General features: G+C 67.3%; 1 protein-coding gene across 1 annotated transcript; it reads left to right on the forward strand.

Annotated features, from left to right (window-relative positions):
- The first annotated feature begins 1,925 nt into the window (after window positions 1-1,925).
- Window positions 1,926-10,331, forward strand: SAMD10 (sterile alpha motif domain containing 10). Its single transcript, XM_026056274.1, has 5 exons — window positions 1,926-1,977; window positions 3,954-4,132; window positions 6,880-7,048; window positions 9,819-9,959; window positions 10,309-10,331. The coding sequence occupies exons 1-5, from the start codon at window positions 1,926-1,928 to the stop codon at window positions 10,329-10,331; spliced, it is 564 nt and encodes a 187-aa protein (XP_025912059.1).
- The last annotated feature ends 9,596 nt before the right edge of the window (window positions 10,332-19,927 follow it).

Consider the following 19,927-nt stretch of genomic DNA (forward strand, 5'->3'; position numbering starts at 1 on the left):
CCCTCCATCCTGGGGATCAGACGCTCCATCCCAGGGATCTGCCCCCTCCATCGCCCCGGGCTGCTCCCTCCATCCTGGGGATCTGCCCCCTCCATCCCCCCCGGACTGCTCCCTCTATCCCTCCGGGCTGTCCCCTCCATCCCGGGGGTCTGCCCCCTTCACCCCCCCCGCTGCCCTCTCCATCCCCCACACTGCCCCTTCCATTCCCCCTGTGCTGCCCCCTCCATCCCGGGGGTTTGTCCCCTCCATCCCCCCCTGCTGCTCCCTCCACGCTGCCCCCTCCATCCCCAGACTGTGCCCTCCTCCATCCCCCCCATGCTTCCCCCTCCGTCCCGGGGGGGCCGCCCCCATCTGCAGGATACTGGTAAATATTGGGGATACTGGGCTGGAGCAGGGGGTGCAGGCGCACGGGTCAGGATGGCTCCGCCAGGCCCCGGCGGGGGGGCAGAGCCGGGACAGGGCAGGCCTGGGGGCGCCGGAGCGGGGCAGGATGCCGGGAAGAGCCCGCTCCTAGGGGCGGAAGGCGGCTGGCTGTGGGCGGGGGGGTCCGTGCCTGCCTCCTGCCCGGAGCCGCCCGGAGGCGCCTGGCTGCCGCCCTCGCTCCCCTCCGGGCGCTCGCTCCCGCTCGCCGTGGGTGCCCGAGCCTGCGGCCACCCCGGCTCCGGGCGCTCAGGGACCTTCCCGCGGCTCCGGAGCGCAAACACCCCCAAACGCACGGGCGAGGAAGGTCACCGTCACCCCAAAGGCTCTGCCCCCCAGCCYTGCCGCAGCGGGGCTGCCCCCCCCGCGCCCCCCATCCCTCCCGAGCCCCCCGGGGAGACGCGGCGCGAGGAGCAGGGCCCCCTGCCCGGGATGAGGACGGGGCGTCCGGGCCACACTCCGGCGGCGCTCCGACCTCCTCCGCCGGCGGGGACGGGACGAAGGCGCTCTGCCCCCCGCGCCGGGCGAGCGGCCCCGCTGGGCGCCTGCCAGTGCTGCCCGGCAGGGCAGGCGGCCAAGGCGCTCCGAGCCCGGCTCCGAGCCCGGCTCCGGGGCGCCGGGCAGGAGGGAGGAGAGGGCACCCGCCTTTGTTCCTTCCCTCCTCCTTCCTCGGGAGGAAGCAGCGGCAAGCGGCCGCAGGCCTGAGCTCCCGTGCGCRCGGCAGGCTCTTGATTTAACCTTCACGAGCGGGGAATTGAATAGGAGGAAAAGGCTGGGATGATGCTAGGTCCAGGGCCAAATTTGCTCCTGGGATAACCCTGCGAGGGTTTATTCTGGGAATACGTCAGCTCTCTGGCGTCAATCCTCCTTTTTAAGTGCGGTCACGTGCTCCCCAAGGCCAGCAGGTTTTCAGGTACGGCTCGGGGCAGCGTGTGCTCCGTAGGGACGTCGTATGGGTACGGCTTCGCAGTTTGCATGGCCCCCGGGAGCACGTCAGAGCGAGCAGCGTCTCTGCCCCGCGCTGCACCGCGGTGGCTCGGAGGGACGGAGGGACGGAGGGACGGGCAGCAAGGCGATGGCCAGGCCGGCCGAGTTTGCGGTTCACACGGTGCCGATGCCCAAAGCCAGGCGAGTCCTTCAACGAGCCGTTTCCCAAGCCGCGGGGCCGTGCCGTGACTGCTGCCCCAGGGTGAGGAGTCCCTGGCGAGATCGGATCTTCCTTCCCCCTCCTCGAGGAGCGGAAGGATGGCCGGCTCCTCCTGAATCCCAGCTGCAAATCCATCTCCCTGCCTGCAGGCAGATCTCTCGCACCATTTGGTGCTAAATGTCTCTTTCCCGCCGGGACACGAGGAGCCTGGCAAACCGACAAGCAGGTTTTCTTCCTTGCAAAGCACCTCTCCCAGGGACTGCCCGAAATTCCGTTAATCCCGGGAAGCCTGCCTCTTCCCGTGCTTCGGTGCCTCTGCCTGTAGCATCTGCCTGCGGAGGCGGCCCGTGGGGCCGGGATGGTCCGCGATGCGGTGGCGTCGGAGACGCAGGCTGAGCGACTTGCCAGAGGTCGCGCTGGCGGTCGGCGGCAGAGGAGGGAGCCGAAGGGGGGCACCGCGTTGCCCTCCGCCGCCCTCCGCCGCCTCGCTCCTCGCTCGTCTCCTTGACGTGCGAACCGGGCTGCTTGCAACCCCCCCCGCCCCCCGCCCCGGGGGGGGCCGTAACCGCTGCGGGCGGGCGGGTGGGCGAAGCGGCCGGGCGGAGGCTGCTCGAGGCCCGTTTGGGGAGGCAGGTAGCGACGGGTCCGCGCCTGCCCCTGCACGGCCGTGCTCGCTGCCGCGTCGCCGCGTCCTGCCGGGAGCAGCGTTCCCGGGAGGTTCCCCGTCCCCCAGCCCGGAGCGCCTGCTACCGCTCCGAGCTGCCGCAGCACTTGCTTTCCAGCCGGCCGTGAAGATGTCTCGGGGGGGAGAAGCCCCAAGCGGCCATGCTGGGGGAAGCAGAGCTCCTTGCTCACCGCCGTTCCTAGCAGCTCGGGCTGGAGCGGAGGGAAAAGCCGGGGAGCCGGATGCACGGGAGACCCCGGGTTGACGTGGCCGCAGCCAACGGGGGGAGACGGAGCGAGGGCTGGGCCGGGAGAGCCGGGGTGCTGCCGGCTCGGTGCCCCCCTCGGCCCGTGCTTTGCRGGGGCGAAGGTGCTGCGCGTCCGTCGTGGGGCCGGGGCGGCCTCGGAGGCGGGAGCGGGAGCCCGAGGCGGAGCRGCGCAGAGGGATGCCGGGGAGGCACCGTGGGTCCAGGCACCGCTCGGAGCCACGGACGAATGTTAGCTGCTCTGTTCTGCTGGTCTCCGGCCGGCACCAAAGGCTCCTCCAGCGCCTTCGCGCGTGCCGTTCCCCGTGCTCAGCACTCACGGACTGAGCCTGCGCCGGGGGCTGCTGGCAGCCTCCTCCTGCGGGTGCCCGGCAGCAGGACCCCAAAAGTTGCTGCGACCTCTTTGGCACGGTCTGGGGGCAGATTGGGCCCCGCGGCACCGTGTCCCGCTGCACCGTGCCCCGGCCTCCCCGGCAGCCAGGGCGCTGCTCAGCTGCCGCGCTCCCTCCTCTGTTTCTCCGGCGCCTTCCGCTCCCCGAACGCCCCAAGCCGCCGGTGACCCCGTTACTGCCGCACGTGAGATTTCCGCGGCTTCGCTCGTCCCCGGAGCACGCCGATTCCTTGCCAGGTCCCTCCGCCCCCGTGACGCCGCAGCTCCCTGCCGCAGCCCACGCCGAGCTTCCCGCCGGTCCTGGTGCCATTTGGCCGCACTGCTGCCCCCAGCCCCGGCAGCGGCCGCGGGATTAGGAGGGAGCCGGCAGGGAGCACGGGCTGAGCAGCTCGCCAGATCCCGCGGCGCTGGGGATTAGGGCCTTTTGGAGGTGGCGGTGACCCTGCTGCCGCGCGGGGCCGGGCTGGGGGCCGCCCGTCGGCAGGAGGACGGAGGCGCTGGGAGGAGTCGGGCCGGCGTGGAAGAGGCGCGAGGGGAGGCAGGGACGGAGCCGGTGCCAAGCGCTCCCACACGCCTCCCTCCTGCCGCCGGGATGCAGCCCGGCTGCCCGGTCCTCTGCTGCGTCTCCGCCGGCCCTGGCTCACGCGGCGCCTTGGAGCCAGGTGAGGGGCCCGAGGGCACGGTGAGGGTCCCGGGAAGACGGGATTGGGACCGGTGGCTCCCCGGAGGGGCATCCAGGCTCCCCTCGCACTGTCCCCCCCTTGCCAGGAAACTGGAGAAGGATGCATGCCCGGGTCCCCCGCTACCGAGCCTCCGTGCTGCGGTGCCGGATGCAATAAAATCCCCTGTGGAAAGAGGTCCCCGATGGGAGCTGGGCCCCGGCTGCACCCTCCGTGCGGCGGGTGGGCGGCTGGGCTATTCGGGGAGCCCATGGGCTTTCCGTAAATCCCCCCGCTCCCAGGGGCAAACGCGGCGTCAGCGAGGGCGAACGGGGGGATGCCGGTGCCGACGTCGCGGATGCCRCCGGGATGCCCGCATCCGCGTCTCACCGCCCTTCCCTCCGCAGCCGCCCGCCTCAGCTTCTGCCGCAGCCTCCTGGAGCACACGGTGTCGGCCGAGAACCTCAGCTACCGCCRGCAGAGGAACGCGGGCAGCAGCCTCACCTGGCACGACGGCCGGAGCCAGCGGGCCGAGGGCGGCCGCGCCGTCAAGCTCCTGCGGCAGCCGGGCACCGACGGCTCCCAGGTACCGCCGTCGCCCCCGCCGGATCCCGCGGCGCTCCCGGGCCCGCGGCCGCGCGCCGGCAGGGAGGGCGCCGGACCCGGCCTCCGCGCCCCCCCCTCGCTCGCGGCRGGGAGGCGACGCGGTTTTGCAAGTCAGCGCTCCGGAGCCCGATTCCTTATAATGCCTCAAAGCCCTTCCGCGGTTGGAAAGTCTCTTAGCCGGGCTCGGAGCGTTTCCCTCGTTAAATCCTGCGCTTTATTGCATTAGCGAGCCTTAATGAAACGGCGTGCCAAAGGCTTCCGGTCCTTCTCCTGCCGCCGCCGTGGGAACGAGCATCTTCCCCGCGTGCCCGGAGCAGCTTGAGGAAACGGGGACGGTAGCCGCTGGCAGGGACCTGCCGGGGAGGGGGTTCAGAGCGGGACGGGAGCCAAGTGGGACAGGAGCCGAGCGGGACAGGAGCCGGGCCGTGGAGCTCCCGCGGAGGAGGCGGCTCCACGGCTGCCCCCRAGCCCCCAGCCCTGACGGCCGCCCGGAGCACGGCCAAGCCCGTCCGGGAGCCTCCCAGCGTAGCTCCGCGGCCTCCTTCTGCTGCAGGAGGGACCTGGGCTGTCAATTTGCAGGCTCCCAAGTTTGCATCCTTCCCCCCTGCTCTCCCATTACCCGCTGCCAAAGGCAAATCCTGCTGGAGGAAAGGTCCCTTTGGAATGGCCGGATGCCCCCGAGCGGGGCCGGGGCCGGGGTGGCCCCCCCGGAGCCCCACCGCCCTCAGCGGCCTCGTGCTTGACRTCTGCCAGGGCCGTGTCGGCCGTTTCRGCAACCGCGGGAGGGATGCCTGGCRTTCCCGTTGCGCTCGTTATCCCTGCTCCTCTGTTAGGCCTGCTTAATTAGCCAGCGTCCGCTCGCGGAAGTCGACCCCGGCGTCCTGCGGTCCGAGTGCCGTCGACCTTCTGAATGCTGGCAGGTTCCCACGCCGGCCCCTGCTCCGGATGCCGCTTCTGCCTTGGCCCCCGGCGCCCTGGGCGCGCTCGGGAAGGTGCTGGCACGGGCTGGGCAACGCGGCCCCCGCTCCCACATTTCRGCGGCGTCCCTCAGGCCGGGACTCATGGGAGAGGCGGGAGCATCCCTCCATCACCCAGGCAGAGCCCACAAGCTCCGGCCGCTCGGAGAAGCGCTCACCAGCGCTGCTCGGCGCCGCGCTCCTGCAGAGGACGAGGACGAGGACGAGGATGAGGACGAGGGCTCGGCATCGTCCTGGCGCTCTGGGCCCAGCTCCGGGTGGATCCACTAATCCCTCTTCTCCCCTGCGCGCTAAAAAAAGGAAAATGTGGACTTCTGCATTCCCAGCCTCRTTTCCTACCCTTGAGGATCCTGCTGGCTGGACGCTTCCCTGGCAGAGGGGGCTAGTTGCTCCGTGCTGTTACGGCATGCGGCATCGTCTTTGCTTCGTGCCAAGACTAATCTAGGCTGCAATTGCAATTCCTTGGAACAACTGCAACACGGACAAGAAAACAGAGCGCAGCAGCGGGAGGGCGAGGAGACGGGCCCTGCGAGGAAACGCAGGCCCCCCCCGCTAGCACCGCTGCCCCCGCTCCATCCACTCTGCTCCACGCTCCCGGGCTTGTCCCGCTGCCCGTGTGCCCAAAAGCCGGAACAGCTGCGGAGCAGCAGCGGCCTGGGCAAAGCCTCTCCTCTCCGCGGAGGAGGGGATGCGGAGCTGAACGCTGAGCTTCGCCCTTCTCCTAAAATCCCAAAGTCAGTGCGCTAAGCTTTATCCCGGAGGCCGCTGCTCCGCCGGGACCGCATCCCTGGGCAGCTTGCAGGAGGCCGCTGGGCTCGCAGCAGCAGTCCTGGGCTCGCATCCGCTCCGRCACCAGGAAAGGGCCGTGGGGTTTCGGAGGTGCCTTTGGCTGCCCSTGCGGTTTGGCTGCCGCCGCCGGGCTGCAAGAGCCCTTCACGCCCAGCCAGCTCCGGGCCGACGGCGGCTGAGCGAGGAAGCGCGTCCATCCCGCTTCYGGGCAGCAGCTGGTTCCCGGCGGCGGCGAGGGAGAAGCAGCAGCTTCCYGGGAAAGGTGCAGAGCTYGCGTGGCTCCCGGGGGAKCKGAGCCCCAGCAGCCCCGTGGTGAATTGGGCTCCTCGCGGGAGCGGGTGGTTCGAAGCGGGACGAGGAGAGGAAGCGTCTCGGAGAGCTCGTCGGCTGCTCCCTGCCCACCGAGGCCGATGCGGCGGAGAAGCTGCTTCCAGCGACGTTGCTGTTTCTGGCCACGCATGAACCGAGCTGGGGGAGCCTCAGCCCGGCCCGTCCTGGGCCGCCGCCGCCCGCGCTCRGCTGTCACCACCCGCGGGAGCTGGCAGCCCCGAAGGGGAGCCGGCGGCTCGGGAGAGAGGGGAGAAGGTCCGACTATTCCGGGGGGGAGGCAGAACAAGAGGTGGTTTTGCCCAGCCCGTTCTGGCAGCGGCTCCCAGAGCTTTCCCGCGCCGTCCTCCCCTGCCAGCGTTCGTGCAAAGCGCCATGCAGGGCGGCGGGCGCAGCCCAGCCGGAGGTGCCCGCGCGCGGTCTGCCCGTGCCCCAGGACCTCCGCGCGGCTGCTGCCGTGCCCCGGCGGCTCGGTCCCCGCGGTCGGGCCGGCGGCTCGGAGCAGGGCTCGCCGTGCCCAGCGCCTCTCCCCGCCCCGCGCGCTGACCTCCTGGACAAGGCGTTTTCCTCCTCGGGGTGCTGAGTCCCGCTAACGCCTTCCCTCTCTCCGTCTCCTGCTTCCCGCTCTCTGCAGGGCCGTGCCTGCGACCACTACGGCATATACCACACCAGCCCCACGCTAGGCAGCATCACCAAGCCGGTGGTGCTGTGGACCCAGCAGGATGTGTGCAAATGGCTAAAGAAGCACTGCCCGCACAACTATCTCGTCTACGTGGAGGCGTTTTCCCACCACGCCATCACAGGTACCGTAGTCGCTGCCCCCAGCAGCTGGCGCCAACTGCCGAAACCGCTCGCGAGCAAGGGATGTGCATCCCGGGTCGCCGCGCTCGCCGGGGCAGGGATGTGCGTGCCGGCTCGCCGCGCTCCCCAGGGCAGGGATGTGCATCCCAGGTCGCCGCGCTCTCCAGGGCAGGGATGTGCGTGCAGGGTCACCGCGCTCTCCAGGGCAGGGATGTGCGTGCCGGGTCGCTGCGCTCCGGACGGCTCCCCCCCGGCTGCGGACACAGCAGCTCCTCGCTGGAGCAGGGCACCGGCTCATGCCGGCACCAAATCAGACCTGCTTCTGCCCGAAGCGGAGGGCGGTTGCAATCCGGTGTGATTACCTCCCCGCTAGCGAATGCCGGGGGGGGACCGGGGCTCCCACCCCACTCCCACGGCCCCGGCCCCTTTCCCAGGCTGGCCAGGAGGGATCYTCCACCAGGCTGAACTCCAGGACARGCTGGAAACTGTTCAAAATGAGCATAAATCGCCGGGGGGAGAGATCGTCTTCATCGCTGCTCTGGATGAGGTTCATGAGAGAGGGAAAAATAAGCGCTGGGAGCGTCTTTTCCTAACTTTCCCGATAAGGGCTGCCTCCCAGCTCGGCCGTTCCCCCGCGGTGCCRGCCGCRGTCCRTCCCCGCAGGCTCTCGCGCGGGCACGCGGCGGGCGGACGGGGCTCTTCTGCTGCTCGGCGGGCACGGATTCAACTTACTGAGCTTTGGGCTGAGCTCGGATCCATCTACTGAATGAGTCGAGCCTTGATTTTGTGATCTCGACAAGAGAAGTTTCGCAGATATTTTAATCTTGTTTTCCCCTCACCTAGATATCAGCAAATAGGAATCTTTCTATAGCTTTTCTAATACTGCAAACTTTTTGTAGAGGAAGAATGATTTCTACCCAAGGGGGATAAAAATTGCCCCCGTCCCCTCCCAGGCCTGAATCCAGCTGCAAACCCACTCCCCCGAGCGGCCGTAGCCGCAGGACCGGCTCCYTCCCCTTGCACGTGGCGTTTGGGCCTGGATTCTGGCTTGGACCCTCGCGTCCGTGCGTGGTCCCGGTTTGACGGAGAGGTGGCACCCCGGGGCCGGGGTCTGCCCCGGCGCTTGCGGGAGCCGGCGTGTGGCCGGAGCAGTGCGGAGAGGCTCCTCGTGAGCTGCTCTCCGTTCTTGCTGGGCCATCGTGAGGCGTAAAGGCGAAGGTGAGGATTTCCGGAAGCGTTTCCAGAAGCAGAAGGATTTCCAGCGCTACTCCTTTCCCATCCCAAGCCAGCGGTTCAGCTCCCAGCGACTCACTTTGTTAAGCGGCAGCAGTTCCTGGGGGGATGAGGATCGTGCAGGCTCCCGCTCCCCTGGCTGCTGCCGGGGCAGATGGCAGCACAGCTCCACATCTGTCCAGCTGTTGTGGGTCACCCGCCTGCTTAACAGCTGCATGGCACAACTACAGGCCTTGCCGGCGCCCAAATGAAGCAGATCACCCCCAAATAGTACACCTGGGGCTGTCAGATCCGCAAAGCAAAGGGATGTTTGCGGAAGAGCTAAGGGAGAGGCAGGGACTGGAGCTGCTGGATTAATCTTCAGGCGCTTGCACGTGTTTGTGGCCAGAGCCGGGAAAGGAGGGCACGGACTGCTGGAGGGCACGGGCAAACCCCGGCCTTTGCGGCTGCAGCCCGTGTCACCACGCGGGCACCGAGCAGCGCGTCCCGGCCCTGGGAAAGCAGCGGGGAGTGGAGCGCTGGCTGTTCTGCCACAGCCTTGTGCCCGGGAGCGACGTTACAGCACTAATGCGAGAGCTCGGCGAGCCCTTGCATGGGAACTAGAGGAAGCATTAGCAAACGCACGCGGGGAAACAAGGACAAAAGCTGGTTGTAAATCCCTCTTTTAATAGCCCCTGGACCGGAGGAGAGTGGCCTGATGGTGACGGCGATGCTAATGCGTTCTGACGGGTCCCTCTTGTTCCCCCCCCCCCAGAGCTGCCATCCCGCCCCGGCGGAGACGGGGCGCTCAGGAAAATGCATCCCGATGCGGGAGGTGGAGCGGAGCGATGGAAAGCTGCTGCCCGCGGGGGCAGGTTACGCGATCGCGGGAGCCGGCCCCGGCCCCAGGCTCAGGCCCTCGAGCCCCCCCGCTTGGCAGGCAGCGCTGGGGCTGGGGGGGGGCGCGGGCTGCGCCGGGTTAGCGTCGGGTTCGGAGAGCGCCCGAGGAGCAAGTCCGGAGCTGTGCATGTGACGGCGAGGCACGGCCGGAGGGTGACGAGGGCACGGCGCCCATCGGGAGCGTCCCGCCTGCGGCAGCCTTGCCCGTCCGGCCGCCTGCAAAGCCCCGTGGCCCCGGCTGCACGGGCTGCGCCGAAAGCAGAGCAGCCGGCGCAGGCGGAGGAGGTCGGGGCGACGCCGAAGGAAAGCCAGCCGCTGGGCGAGACCTCTCCCCGGCTGGGCCGCGRGCGCTTCTGCCCGTCCCTTCCCTTGCAGCCTCGCTGTAGCAGCCTGAGCTTCGCCGGGAGCAGGGCAGCAAGGGGAAACGCGGGATGAGGCAGGCTGCTCCGAGGCCGTGGTGCTGCCGGGGGGCCGGGTAGCAAACGGGCGGGTTTAGGGCTCCATCCCTTCACCTTCCCTTGCTCCTGGGGGGGGAAGGTGAGCAAACGTGGGTTCCCGTCTCGCTTGCACTTTGAAGGTGTCCCTCGGGGATACCAGCGGCCGGGTGCTGCTGCCGTGCCACCGTGGCTCCCGCGCTGACCCGCGCTGTGCTTTTGGCAGGGCGGGCGCTGCTGCGGCTCAACGCGGAGAAGCTGCAGCGCATGGGCATCGCTCACGAGTCGCAGCGGCAGGAGGTCCTGCAGCAGGTCCTGCAGCTCCAGGTGCGCGAGGAGGTCCGAAACCTGCAGCTGCTCAGCCAAGGTAGGGCCGGCGGGCGGCCACGGCGCGAGAGAGCCGAGCTCGCCGGAGGCTGCGCCCCCTCCGGCATCCATCCGGACGAGGAGAGCGGTGGGCTTGGCGAGCCTGCGGACGAGCGTTCGGCCTCTTCGGCCCGCACGTCGCCGGTGCCGGTGCAGCCCGCGGGGCTCGTGGCCAGGACGCCTCGCGGTGCGGGGTCTGAGCGCGGCGGCGGCGGCAGCAGGGTGCAGAGCGCGAAGCCCCTTCGCGGCGTTCAGCGTCGAAGATCTGGGACTTGCCGGGGCTGGCGGTGGGGCAGCTCGAATGCACCAGCCCGCCGGCCGCTCATTCRTTCCTCTCCTCCTCCTTCCAGCTTCTTTCGGAAACATCTCCTAGCCGATCCCTCCGTTTGGCCGACTGTACCAACACTGTGAACCGAGCACCTCCGGGACGGACTGTGCACCGCAGATAGGAACCTGAATCGCATGCTTGGAATGTGAAGAGACAGCTTCCAGAGCGCTCCGGGGCTTTCCTCTGTCTTCTCTCTCTCCCTTTTTTATTAACGTATTTCTGTGCAGAGATGGGATGCTTCCTTCGGCAGATAGGGCTCCCGGCTGGAGGAAAATCCAGGGAACAGCTGCCGGGGCAGGTGAACTTTTGCCCCTCCGAGCTCGCTCGTTCGCGGGGAAGGAGACTGCCCAAAGACGACGGTGACGGGCAGCGCTTACCGCCAAGAACGAGTCAAGCACGGTTGTTCTCGGGACGACTCAGGGCCGTGCACAGGAAGGTGGAATCCTGTGCACACGAGTGACTTCCCCGCGCCCCGAGGCTGCGGACACCCCAGGCTCTGCCGGCGTCAACCCCTCGGAGCTGATCCAGGGAGCTTTGGGTTGCTCTTCGGGCTGGGCTGTCTTCCAGCGTCCTAGGAGATCACGTTATCGGTAGCAAATAAGGTGACCCGAGCAGGCAAAAGCGTTAAAAGCAGGGCCAAGTCGCCGGAGCCCGGCTTCACTTCGTGAATTAAAAAAAGGAGCTGAGTCAGCGAAGCCGGAAAATAGAGGGCCACAAAAGGCGAAAATGCCGGCTCGGCGCTCCGGGCGGCCGCGGTGCTCGCGCTCGCGGGGGAGCGGTGCCAGGGAGCGCCGCGTTGTCCTTCATCCGTCCTCGGCCGCGAGCGCGGGAGGGAGACGGCGCGAGGGCTGCGCTCCCTGCTCCCGCTGCTCTCCGGAGAGCTTCTCCCTGCTGCCGCTGCTCCAGGACGGAGACAGGGGCAGGCTCCAGGGGTGAGGTTGAGGCTTTCCTCGGTGCAATACTCCCGTAGCCTCGCGTCTCGCCCTCCCTCTCCGGTGAAATTCCCTGCCGCAGCCGCCGGGTTTGGCTGCGAGCCCTCCCGCTGGCGCGGTCCGGACGTTGGCCCCTGCTCCGTGCAAAGCGCTGCCCCTCCGGAGGCGTCGCAGCCCCGGGGCGGCTGCCTGACGGTCCGCGTTTCCCAAGCCGGCAGCAGGTAAGGAGCAAGGAGGCGCAAACCCGGGGTTTGGGGCAGGGTGGGCGCCCCGGCCCGGCCCGACGCCTCCGCTGCGCCTCCGATTCCTCGGAAGCGGCCGCCGGCTCCCGGGTCCCGCGGGCCGGGGCGGCTGCGTGCCGCGAGCAGCTCGCCTCCCTTGCTGGTAATAAAGCAGGAGACTGTTATTTTAATTTTTCTCTTCTTCCGACTCTTCCCACGGTTTGCACCTGCGCCCCAGGTGCCGGTCCCTGCCCAGAAATGAAAATGGGAAGCGAAAGATGTTGCAAAGGGGAATAGCCGGTCCCTGAGACGGGAGAGGGGGCATCCCGGGCACAGAGGAGTTGCAGGGAAAAGGAGCAGGGTGCAGAGGGATGCGGGGATGGGGACGGGGACGGGGCCTCGGCCGGAGGGACGCGACCCCACGGGCTCTGCACAGGGCAGAGTGGTGAAGCGTCGCTGCCAGGGGCTGGAGCAACTCGTGCTGCGGGAATGGGAAGATTATCCGGGCTGTTTAGTGTGGCTTCCCCGGGAGCAGAGGCTTACGGATGCGGGCATGTGAGGACCTGTCCGGCTGCTCCCCCGGGGCTTTCCGAACTCGGAGCCGCTGACTCCTTGGCCCGTGTGAAGGGAGCGGCACCCGGGGGTGYGCGGGAGCCCCCGCGTGGTTTACGGGAAAAGGCAGCAGGAGCAAGACACCGAGCGTGCCTGGAAAGCAGATAAGGCGGATACTGCACACCAGCGAATGCACACGAGAGCCTCCGCTCCCGGATCAGCCGGGGGCTCGCGACCTGCCATGAGACGGAGACGGGATTAGCGGGGGGCTGTGACCCCCAGCGGTGCAGGCGATGCTCCGGGAAGGGGAGTTTGGGCTCCTGCCTTTGGGGCCGACCCGATCCCGTCGGGCCAGAAACAGCCCGGCGCCATCCGTGTCCCGTCCCAACCTCTTGCTGTTTGGCTGCTCTCCRGAAAAGGAGCTGCAATGTTCCCAAAAGGGCAGGAAGGTGGGATGAAGGATGAGCCGGGAGGAGCTGTTTGCCCAGTGCTAGCAAAAAGGTATGATTGCACTCGGGGCGTTTTTGGCCGCCCGCTGCGATCCCAAGAAAAAGCATCCTTAGAGCAGGGTTCAGGCGGCGCCGCAGGGCCAGCAGGGCTGGGAGAGGGGCGACGCAACGCCCCAGGGATCCGCCTCCGGCATTTGGGAGGGAAGCAGGCAGCCGCGTAGCACGGCCGTATGCTCCCGGCACGCAGGGAGGGGACTCGGGGACGCTGYGGCCCGGCCCAGGCCTGGGTCTGCAGGGCAGAAATCCGCCCTGGAAGAGCCGGCTCCAGGGGCGCAGCGGTGGATCCTGTGGGAGGATGTGGGATGGGAAAGCAGAGAGGAGGCTCGGTGCCAGGGAGCACGGACCGCTTGCCAATCCCTCCCGTGGCCCCAGTGGCAGACGGAGCCCATCGGAGCAGTGCGGCTCGGAGCCATGGATCCGGGGGGGATGCTCCCCGCTCGTGCTGCCGGCTTGAGCAGAAACGCTGTGGCCGGACACGCGTGCGTGGATGCACGTGGGCATTAGCCCAGCCTGGAGAAGCGGCTGCCCTGACTGAGGCAYGGGGGGGTCGAGGCCGAGAGTGGGGTCAGGATCTGCCTTCGGCATTCGGAAAATGTGGGACGGGGCTCAGGCTGGGGGGGAGCAGCGCAGCCGGGGGTCTTGGTGGAAACACTCCCGGCGGATGCACGCAGCCTCCGGCATCTCCTCAACAACTTGCCTTGGCTCCTAGTGCCCAAAGCGATTTTCCAGGGTGCCAGCAAGGGAAGGGTCTCATCCAGCAGCCGGCCCAGTTTGGGTTTGCATAACAATTTCCCCAAAGGATATTTAGATCTGAGCAGACAAATTCTCTTCCTTGCAGCAGGGCGATTTCCGCGCTATCAGCGTTGCCAGGAGGAGCCAAGGTTCGGCGCTGTTCCGAAGGCGAGGCTCGGCCAAAGCCCCCGGATCCAAGTTTCCTCCGACACAGAGACCCAYATCGCCCGGTTTGTCGCCACGACGGCACCACCCAAACCACGACACCCGGACTCCGTGGCGTGCCGAGCGGCTCCAGCCCGGCCGGGTAGCGTCCCGCGCTGCCATCCGCGCCGGGCCGCTCGCAGCCCCCTCGCCCAGCCCTCCCCGCCGCAGGAACCCGCATTTCCCTTGCTGCTGGCGCTGAGCTTTGCAGAAACGCGGCGAAACCGGCTCTTCTCACCTCTGCAGAACGTTGCTGGCAACGCAGCCTGGGGGACTTGCTGAATTTTTAAAAATGGAAAGAAAACAACCGGAAGGAAAATTAATTTAAAAAAAGCCTCTTCCGCGGCAGCGAGGGTCTCGGCGGGGCTGCTGCCGGCTCGGCTCGGCTCGGCTCGGCTCGGCTCCACGGCGCCCCGAAGCGCGTGGGCTCGGCCGGAGCGGAGCGAAGCAAAGCCCGAGCCGCTGCGGAGCGAAACCGCGCCGCTCCGGCGTCGTTAGAGGGAGACGCTGAGCTTTGATCTGGGAGACGCCGGGAGGAGAAGCGGCTCCGGGTCTCCTTGGGGTCGTTTTGCTGGAGCTGCCGCCGGGGYGCCCTGCGTGGGGCCGGGTCCCCTCCAACACGGCGCTTAGCAAAAACGCCTCTTCCAGCAGCCGGGCTCTTGCACAGAGGTGCGGAGCAAATAAAACCCCCACGAGCGCTGCTGCTGCCCAGCGCAGCCTTCCCACCTGGAAACCCCGGCGGGGGCACGTGCCGGCTTCACCTTCCTCCCGGTGAGGAGGAGGAGGAGGGCGAATACGGAAAGCAGGCAGCGATGAAGCGGAGGATGCCGCCGAGCCTGGCTCCWTTGCTCGCAGCGTGCAGGAGCACCGGGGCGAGCGGAGCCAGCACCGGACTTTGTYGTGTCTCATTAACCTTTTCTGCTCTCCGCTACTTTTTTGCAACAAGCAGGGAAACGTACTACCGGCATAAAAAAATCATGGCCATCGTCTTCCCTTCTCAAAAAGGAAAAATCCAGCACCCCCCTCCCAGTGGCAGAGGCAGTTTGGAGGTTGCAGCAAGGTTTTCAGGCAAAAAAAAGCCCAACGTGGTTGCACATGCAAAACGCATGCCTAATTTGCCCGGGTGATTACCGAGCCTGGCTTGATGACAGGGATACCTCCAGGTCTGAAACGCGGCTGATTGCGCCTCTGACTCCGTAAATGATCCCCGTTCCCCAAACATTTAAATTTACGCTTGGCTATAAAGTGACTTAGCTTTCCCCAGCCGCTGCGGGCTCCGAGGACGAGAGCCGCCGAGCAGCAATGGATGCGGGCGCCGGCTTCGGGGCTCAGCTAAGCCGCGGCGGGTGCATTCCTATAAATAACGGCAGCTCAGGCAGGGCTGAACAGAGGCTTTCCGCAGAGCCAGGCTGCGTTCGGAGACGGCCGGAGCGGGCTTGGGGCCACGCGGCGGCCCGGGACGGAGCCGAGCAGGCGCCTCCCACCTCAGTGTGTCCCCACTGCTCTTCCAGGGCTAATCAATCTCGATCCGCTGCTAATGAACTCGAGAACAGTGGTGGGACGGATCAGGTGCCACTCAGGGCGAGATGGATAATATAATTAAGATTTCCTCAAAGGTCCCGTCTCTCTTACCTCGTTAATTAAGCTGATGCAGGGCATGCCGTGCAGCATGCATAATGAGCGGCTGCTAATGGGATGCTGCCGGCGGCGACGCTGGGAGAAACCCAGGCGGAGGGCGCCTCGGCTCGGGCGCCTGGTGCTGCCCGGCACGCGGCTCCCGGCGGAGCACGGCCATGGCGCGGGGCCGGAGCGTTTCTCGCGGGCGGCTGCGGGATGCCCCGCGTCCCTGCGGGCATCGAGGGAGCGGTGCTTCTGCTCGCCGCATGGCCCAGGAGCGTTTTTGGTACTCGCACCCCTGATGGTGACTTACGAGGGTGAACTAATGGGCTCTTAATAAGGGTGACAGCTCCTTTAATTGGAATCTATTGGAGCAGGGATAATTGCTTCATTTCTTTTTTTTTTCCCTATATAATTTCCTTCACTTTTAGGTTCTCATTTGCAGCTCCTAATTGACCACAGGGAGAGATGCCTCCTTGGAGCCRGGAATTCTCCGAAGCGGCTATTGGGTGTGAGATGAGAAAGAGGGGTGCACACGCGTGCGGATACCCTTGGAGGGGTGCACGCGTGCGGGTGTGCTGGGAGAGGGGTGCACGGGTGCACGCAGGCATCCTTGCAGGGGTGCACGGGCACACGTGGGCGTCCTTGCAGGCACATGCAGGAATCCTTGCAGGGGTACATGGGTGCACGTGGCTGTCCTTGCAGGGGTGCACAGGCACACATGGGTGCCCTTGCATGGGCGCATGTGGGCGTCCTTGCAGGGGTGCACGGGCACACACGGGCATCCTTGCAGGGGGTGCATGCAGGCGTCCTTGCAGGGGTGCATGTGGGTGTCCTTGCAGGGGTGCACACGGGCATCCTTGCACGAGTGCACATGGGCATCCTTGCACAGGCGCACACAAGCATCCTTGCAAGGGCGCACGGGTGCACGTGGGTGTCCTTGCAAGGGCACATGGGTGCATGTGGGTGTCCTTGCAAGGGCACATGGGTGCATGTGGGTGTCCTTGCAAGGGCGCACGGGTGCACGGGGGTGTCCTTGCAGGGGTGCACGCACACGGGTTTGCTTGGCGAGGTGCTGCAGTGCCGGGGCAGGAGGGTGCGGGAAGGGCCTGGCGCAGCTCCCCTGCGGGGTCCCGGCCGCGCACACCCGCCCCGGCCGGGCGTCTGAGTCCATCGACCGCGTTAACACCTCCYGGCCCRCGCAAGGGGCTTCCCAGCAGACGACGCGTTTCCTTAAAACCGATGGAGGTTYGGGGTTGCTCGTGCCCGTTTCAGTTTAATCACCGAGTTCGCGGCTCTGGTGCCTGCGCCCGGCCCTTCGCCCCCGCGCTCCCGGCTGCCGGCGTGCCCAGCCCCTTCCCACCGGAGCGCCCCGGCACCAGGCCCTGCGCGGCCGGTGCCACCGCGGCCGATAACCCCGGGAACGGCCGGCGGCRGCGCAGCCTCGGCACCGCTGCGAACGGCCTTTCTCGCCCCAGGCGGCAGCGGCGTCCGCGTTAAGCCTCCTTCTCCGCAGTTCAGCCATTTTGCTTCCTTGCTGTATCTAAAATTGAATCTGTTGGGATTTTCTCTCTCGCGCGCGCTCCCGCTTGCTTTTTTTTTTTTTTTTGCTTATGTTTGCTGAGCGCTTGCAGGCGCAGGGGAGGGGAAAAGAAAAAACAGCATAATTCATCGCTCGCACAGTCACCGCGGGCTCCGATTTCCATCGCGGGCCCACGTGGCGGAGCGAGCGCGTTTCCGAGGGCGGCCCGGATGCCGCTTCGCGAGCCGTTAGCGATTTCATTTGTTTGTTATTTATTTTCCCTCTCCCTCCCTCCCTTTGCTCTGCCACGGCAGCGCTGCCGCAGCCCAAACGGCCCCGGGGCCGYGCATTTTCGGGGGGCCTGCAGTGTTCGCCCGGCTGCTAAAGATGCCTCGAGAGCGCTTCCATAAATCCAGAATCCGTTTTGTCCCATGGGATGCGATGGCCSTGGAGGCACAAATGCACGTCTTGAAGCCGCCAGCCCCGTAAGCGCCCGCTCGCCAGCCGGACCCGCTCCAGGAAGAKGCACGCATGATCCGGCACCAGCTCRGCACCCGCTTGCGTCCCGGCGGGATCCGCAGCCGGACACGGTCGTTCTGGGCTATTGAACTACTTCTTGGCTTTAATACCGCAGAGGTTTTGCTCGGTTTTGGTGTTTTTAGATTCCTGGCCGGGTGCCTTCCCGAGTCGGAGCTGCCCTGGCCCCGCGCGGAGCCCCCGGCTTGGGGCAGGAGCCCGGGGTCCTCGGGGGGTTCTGCTCCTTATCGCTATTCAACGCGATCCCGTCCCTCCTCCCCGGCAGCGTGGGAAGCACACGGGGGATGGCAGCACCTTGCCGCGGCCGATTCCCGGCGGCCGGCAGAGCCAGCAGCGAGAGCCGCTAGAGGGCTCGGGAAAGGCTCCTGGGAGCATCCGCTGCGCCGGGGCCAGGCCGGGCCCCGAAGGGGTCGGATGCGGGACCCTGGTCTGCATGGARCAGCTCCCGGCAAAGGCTGCCGCTCCCAGCGCTTTGGTTTTCCTCTCTTTCCTGCGGGGACAGAGGTGCCCGGCCGGCCCTGCTCCCGCTGGTGCTCGCCTCGCCGTGCCCGCGGGAAGCGGAGCGGCACGGGAAAGCGGCCAAGCCGGGCGGGAGCCCCAGCACAGCAGCCCTGGGGGCGTCCAGCAAGCTGGTCCCTGCACAAATACCCATCCGGGCCCCCATTCCCAGGGTCCGTATCCATTTAATTCACAGGATCGCCAGCTTTGCCCGCTTCGCYCCCACCACCAAACACCTTATAGGCGTTTGCAGCCGTGGTGCGCGCTGAACTTCCCCTCTCCTGGTTCATTCCGCTTCGCCCGGTGCCGCCGGCGCCACGCGGCAGAGCACTGGAGAGCGGCAGCTCATCACACACGTGGGCGCAGGCCCCCGGGCAGAGCTGGGAAGCAAGAGGAAGCCGGGGGGGGGGGGTGTTTCCCGCTGGCACACTAGGAGAGGCCGCAGGCGGCCCACGCCGGGCGAAGCCTTCAGCCTCGCGGGGCTCCCTCCCTCCTCCTCCTCCTCCTCCTCCCGGCGGCGAGGGGGGGGCGGGCGCTTCTCCGCATCTGTTCCGAATTTGCTGCTCTTTTCAAGTTCACCGCTTGGCCCCCTCCCCTTCCCGCAGCGGGGCCTGAAAAGAGTCGCCGCGGTCGCCTCGATATCGCGTTATTGGAGAGTGTCTCCGTACCCGTCATCCCGCTCCGAGCCTTCCGGGTGGCCCGCCGGCGCGCGGGGCGGCTGGGGCGCTGCCGGGTGCCGCGGTGCCGCTCGACGCCTCCGGCAAAGCGCGGCACCCGCGGCTCTGCCCGGGCTCGCACGAAGCCGGGGGGCTGCGCCTCCCCTCCCGGCCCGCCGCCGCCCTCCGCTCCGCGGCGGAAAACACCCAGCAATTACGCGGCGCTTTGCACGCTCGCTGCAGACGTTAATTAAGCTCCTTCCCCGGAACGGAGACCAAGAGGGAAACCGGGGGGAAACTCCCACCTGGTATTTTTTTTCTTTTTTCCTGCTTGGATTACACAACAGCGGCAGCCCCCGGCAGCAGGGCCTGGGAGCCGGCAGGGCTGAGCCTTTGCCCGGGGGAAGCTGCCGTCGGGTTTTCCCTAGCAGACGGCACTTTTCTCCGGCCTCTCAGCCTGGAAGCGGAGGCCGGCCCGTCCCACGGACTTGGGGAACAGGGGAATGAGATGCGAATAAAGCCGAGAGCCTTGCCGTGCCCAGGCCCCCGGAAATGCAGGGAGTTATCCGTGCTTCCCATTCCGTTCCGGAGGTGTCCTGATGCCGCGAGGGTGCAAGGTGGCTTGGGGCAGGGTGACAGCTTAGCTCCCGCGTTGCAAAACTCCGGAGTTTCCCCTGCTTGCGGGAGAAGGGGCTAAGGGAGGATCCCACCCCATCGCTTGTGGGTCCGGGGGCTGCGGGAGGTCGGTATTAACGCTGGGAACGCCTGGGTTTGGCTGCCGGCGCCGCTGCCCGTGGGTGCAGGCTCTCGCTTTTGCAGGGTTCGGTCCCTGCCGTCGTCCTCTGCACCTCGCTGCTTCCTCCGGAGGGAAAAACGGGATTTGTGCTCCCACGCTGGGAGTTTCCAGGCAATCGCAACGGGGGCGCGTTGCTGCACGAGCCCCCACACGGCGCAAAGCCCGGTGTTTCTCACGCAGGGCAACAGGGCCCCGCGGCCGGACCCCGGCCGGTGCGGCACCTCGGCCTCGCAGGCATTTCCAAAGGAAATTCCGTCCTCCGGCAGCAGGGGCCTGGGGGAGCAGGGGGCGCCCGAAACGCCCGGGCGCACAGCCCTGCCCTGCCACACCGTCCCCTGCGCTCCCCGACCTGCGTGGGCCAGAGCCAGGCTGCGATCCCGGGGCGACAGCGCGGAAAGCCGCCCGCCCGGGATCATGGGGCTCGGGGCTCTCCGGGGCCTCGCCACTCCGACGCTGCCCCGTGGCCACGCAGGATGGGATGGGATGGACTGGGACAGAATGGGATGGGAGGGGACAGGATGGGACAAGATGAGACGGGATGAGATGGGCTGGGATGCGATGGGACAGGATGCGATGGGATGAGACAGAATGGGATGGGACAAGATGGGATGTGATGGGAAGGGATGCAATGGGACGAGATGTGATGGGATGGGATGGGACAGGATGGGATGAGATGGAATGGGATGGGACAGGATGGGATGTGATGTGATGGGATGAGATGCGACAGGACGGGATGGGATGGGATGGAAGGGAATGAGACGGGACAGGACGGGATGGGATAAGATGCAATGGGATGGGACAGGACAGGCCGGGACACGGGCCGGGCCGGCCGTGCTGCGCTGCCCCCGCGCCGCCGCGGCCCCGC

Source organism: Apteryx rowi, unplaced genomic scaffold, assembly GCF_003343035.1.
Source record: "Apteryx rowi isolate R43461 unplaced genomic scaffold, aptRow1 scaffold_0, whole genome shotgun sequence".
NCBI classification, from domain to species: domain Eukaryota; kingdom Metazoa; phylum Chordata; class Aves; order Apterygiformes; family Apterygidae; genus Apteryx; species Apteryx rowi.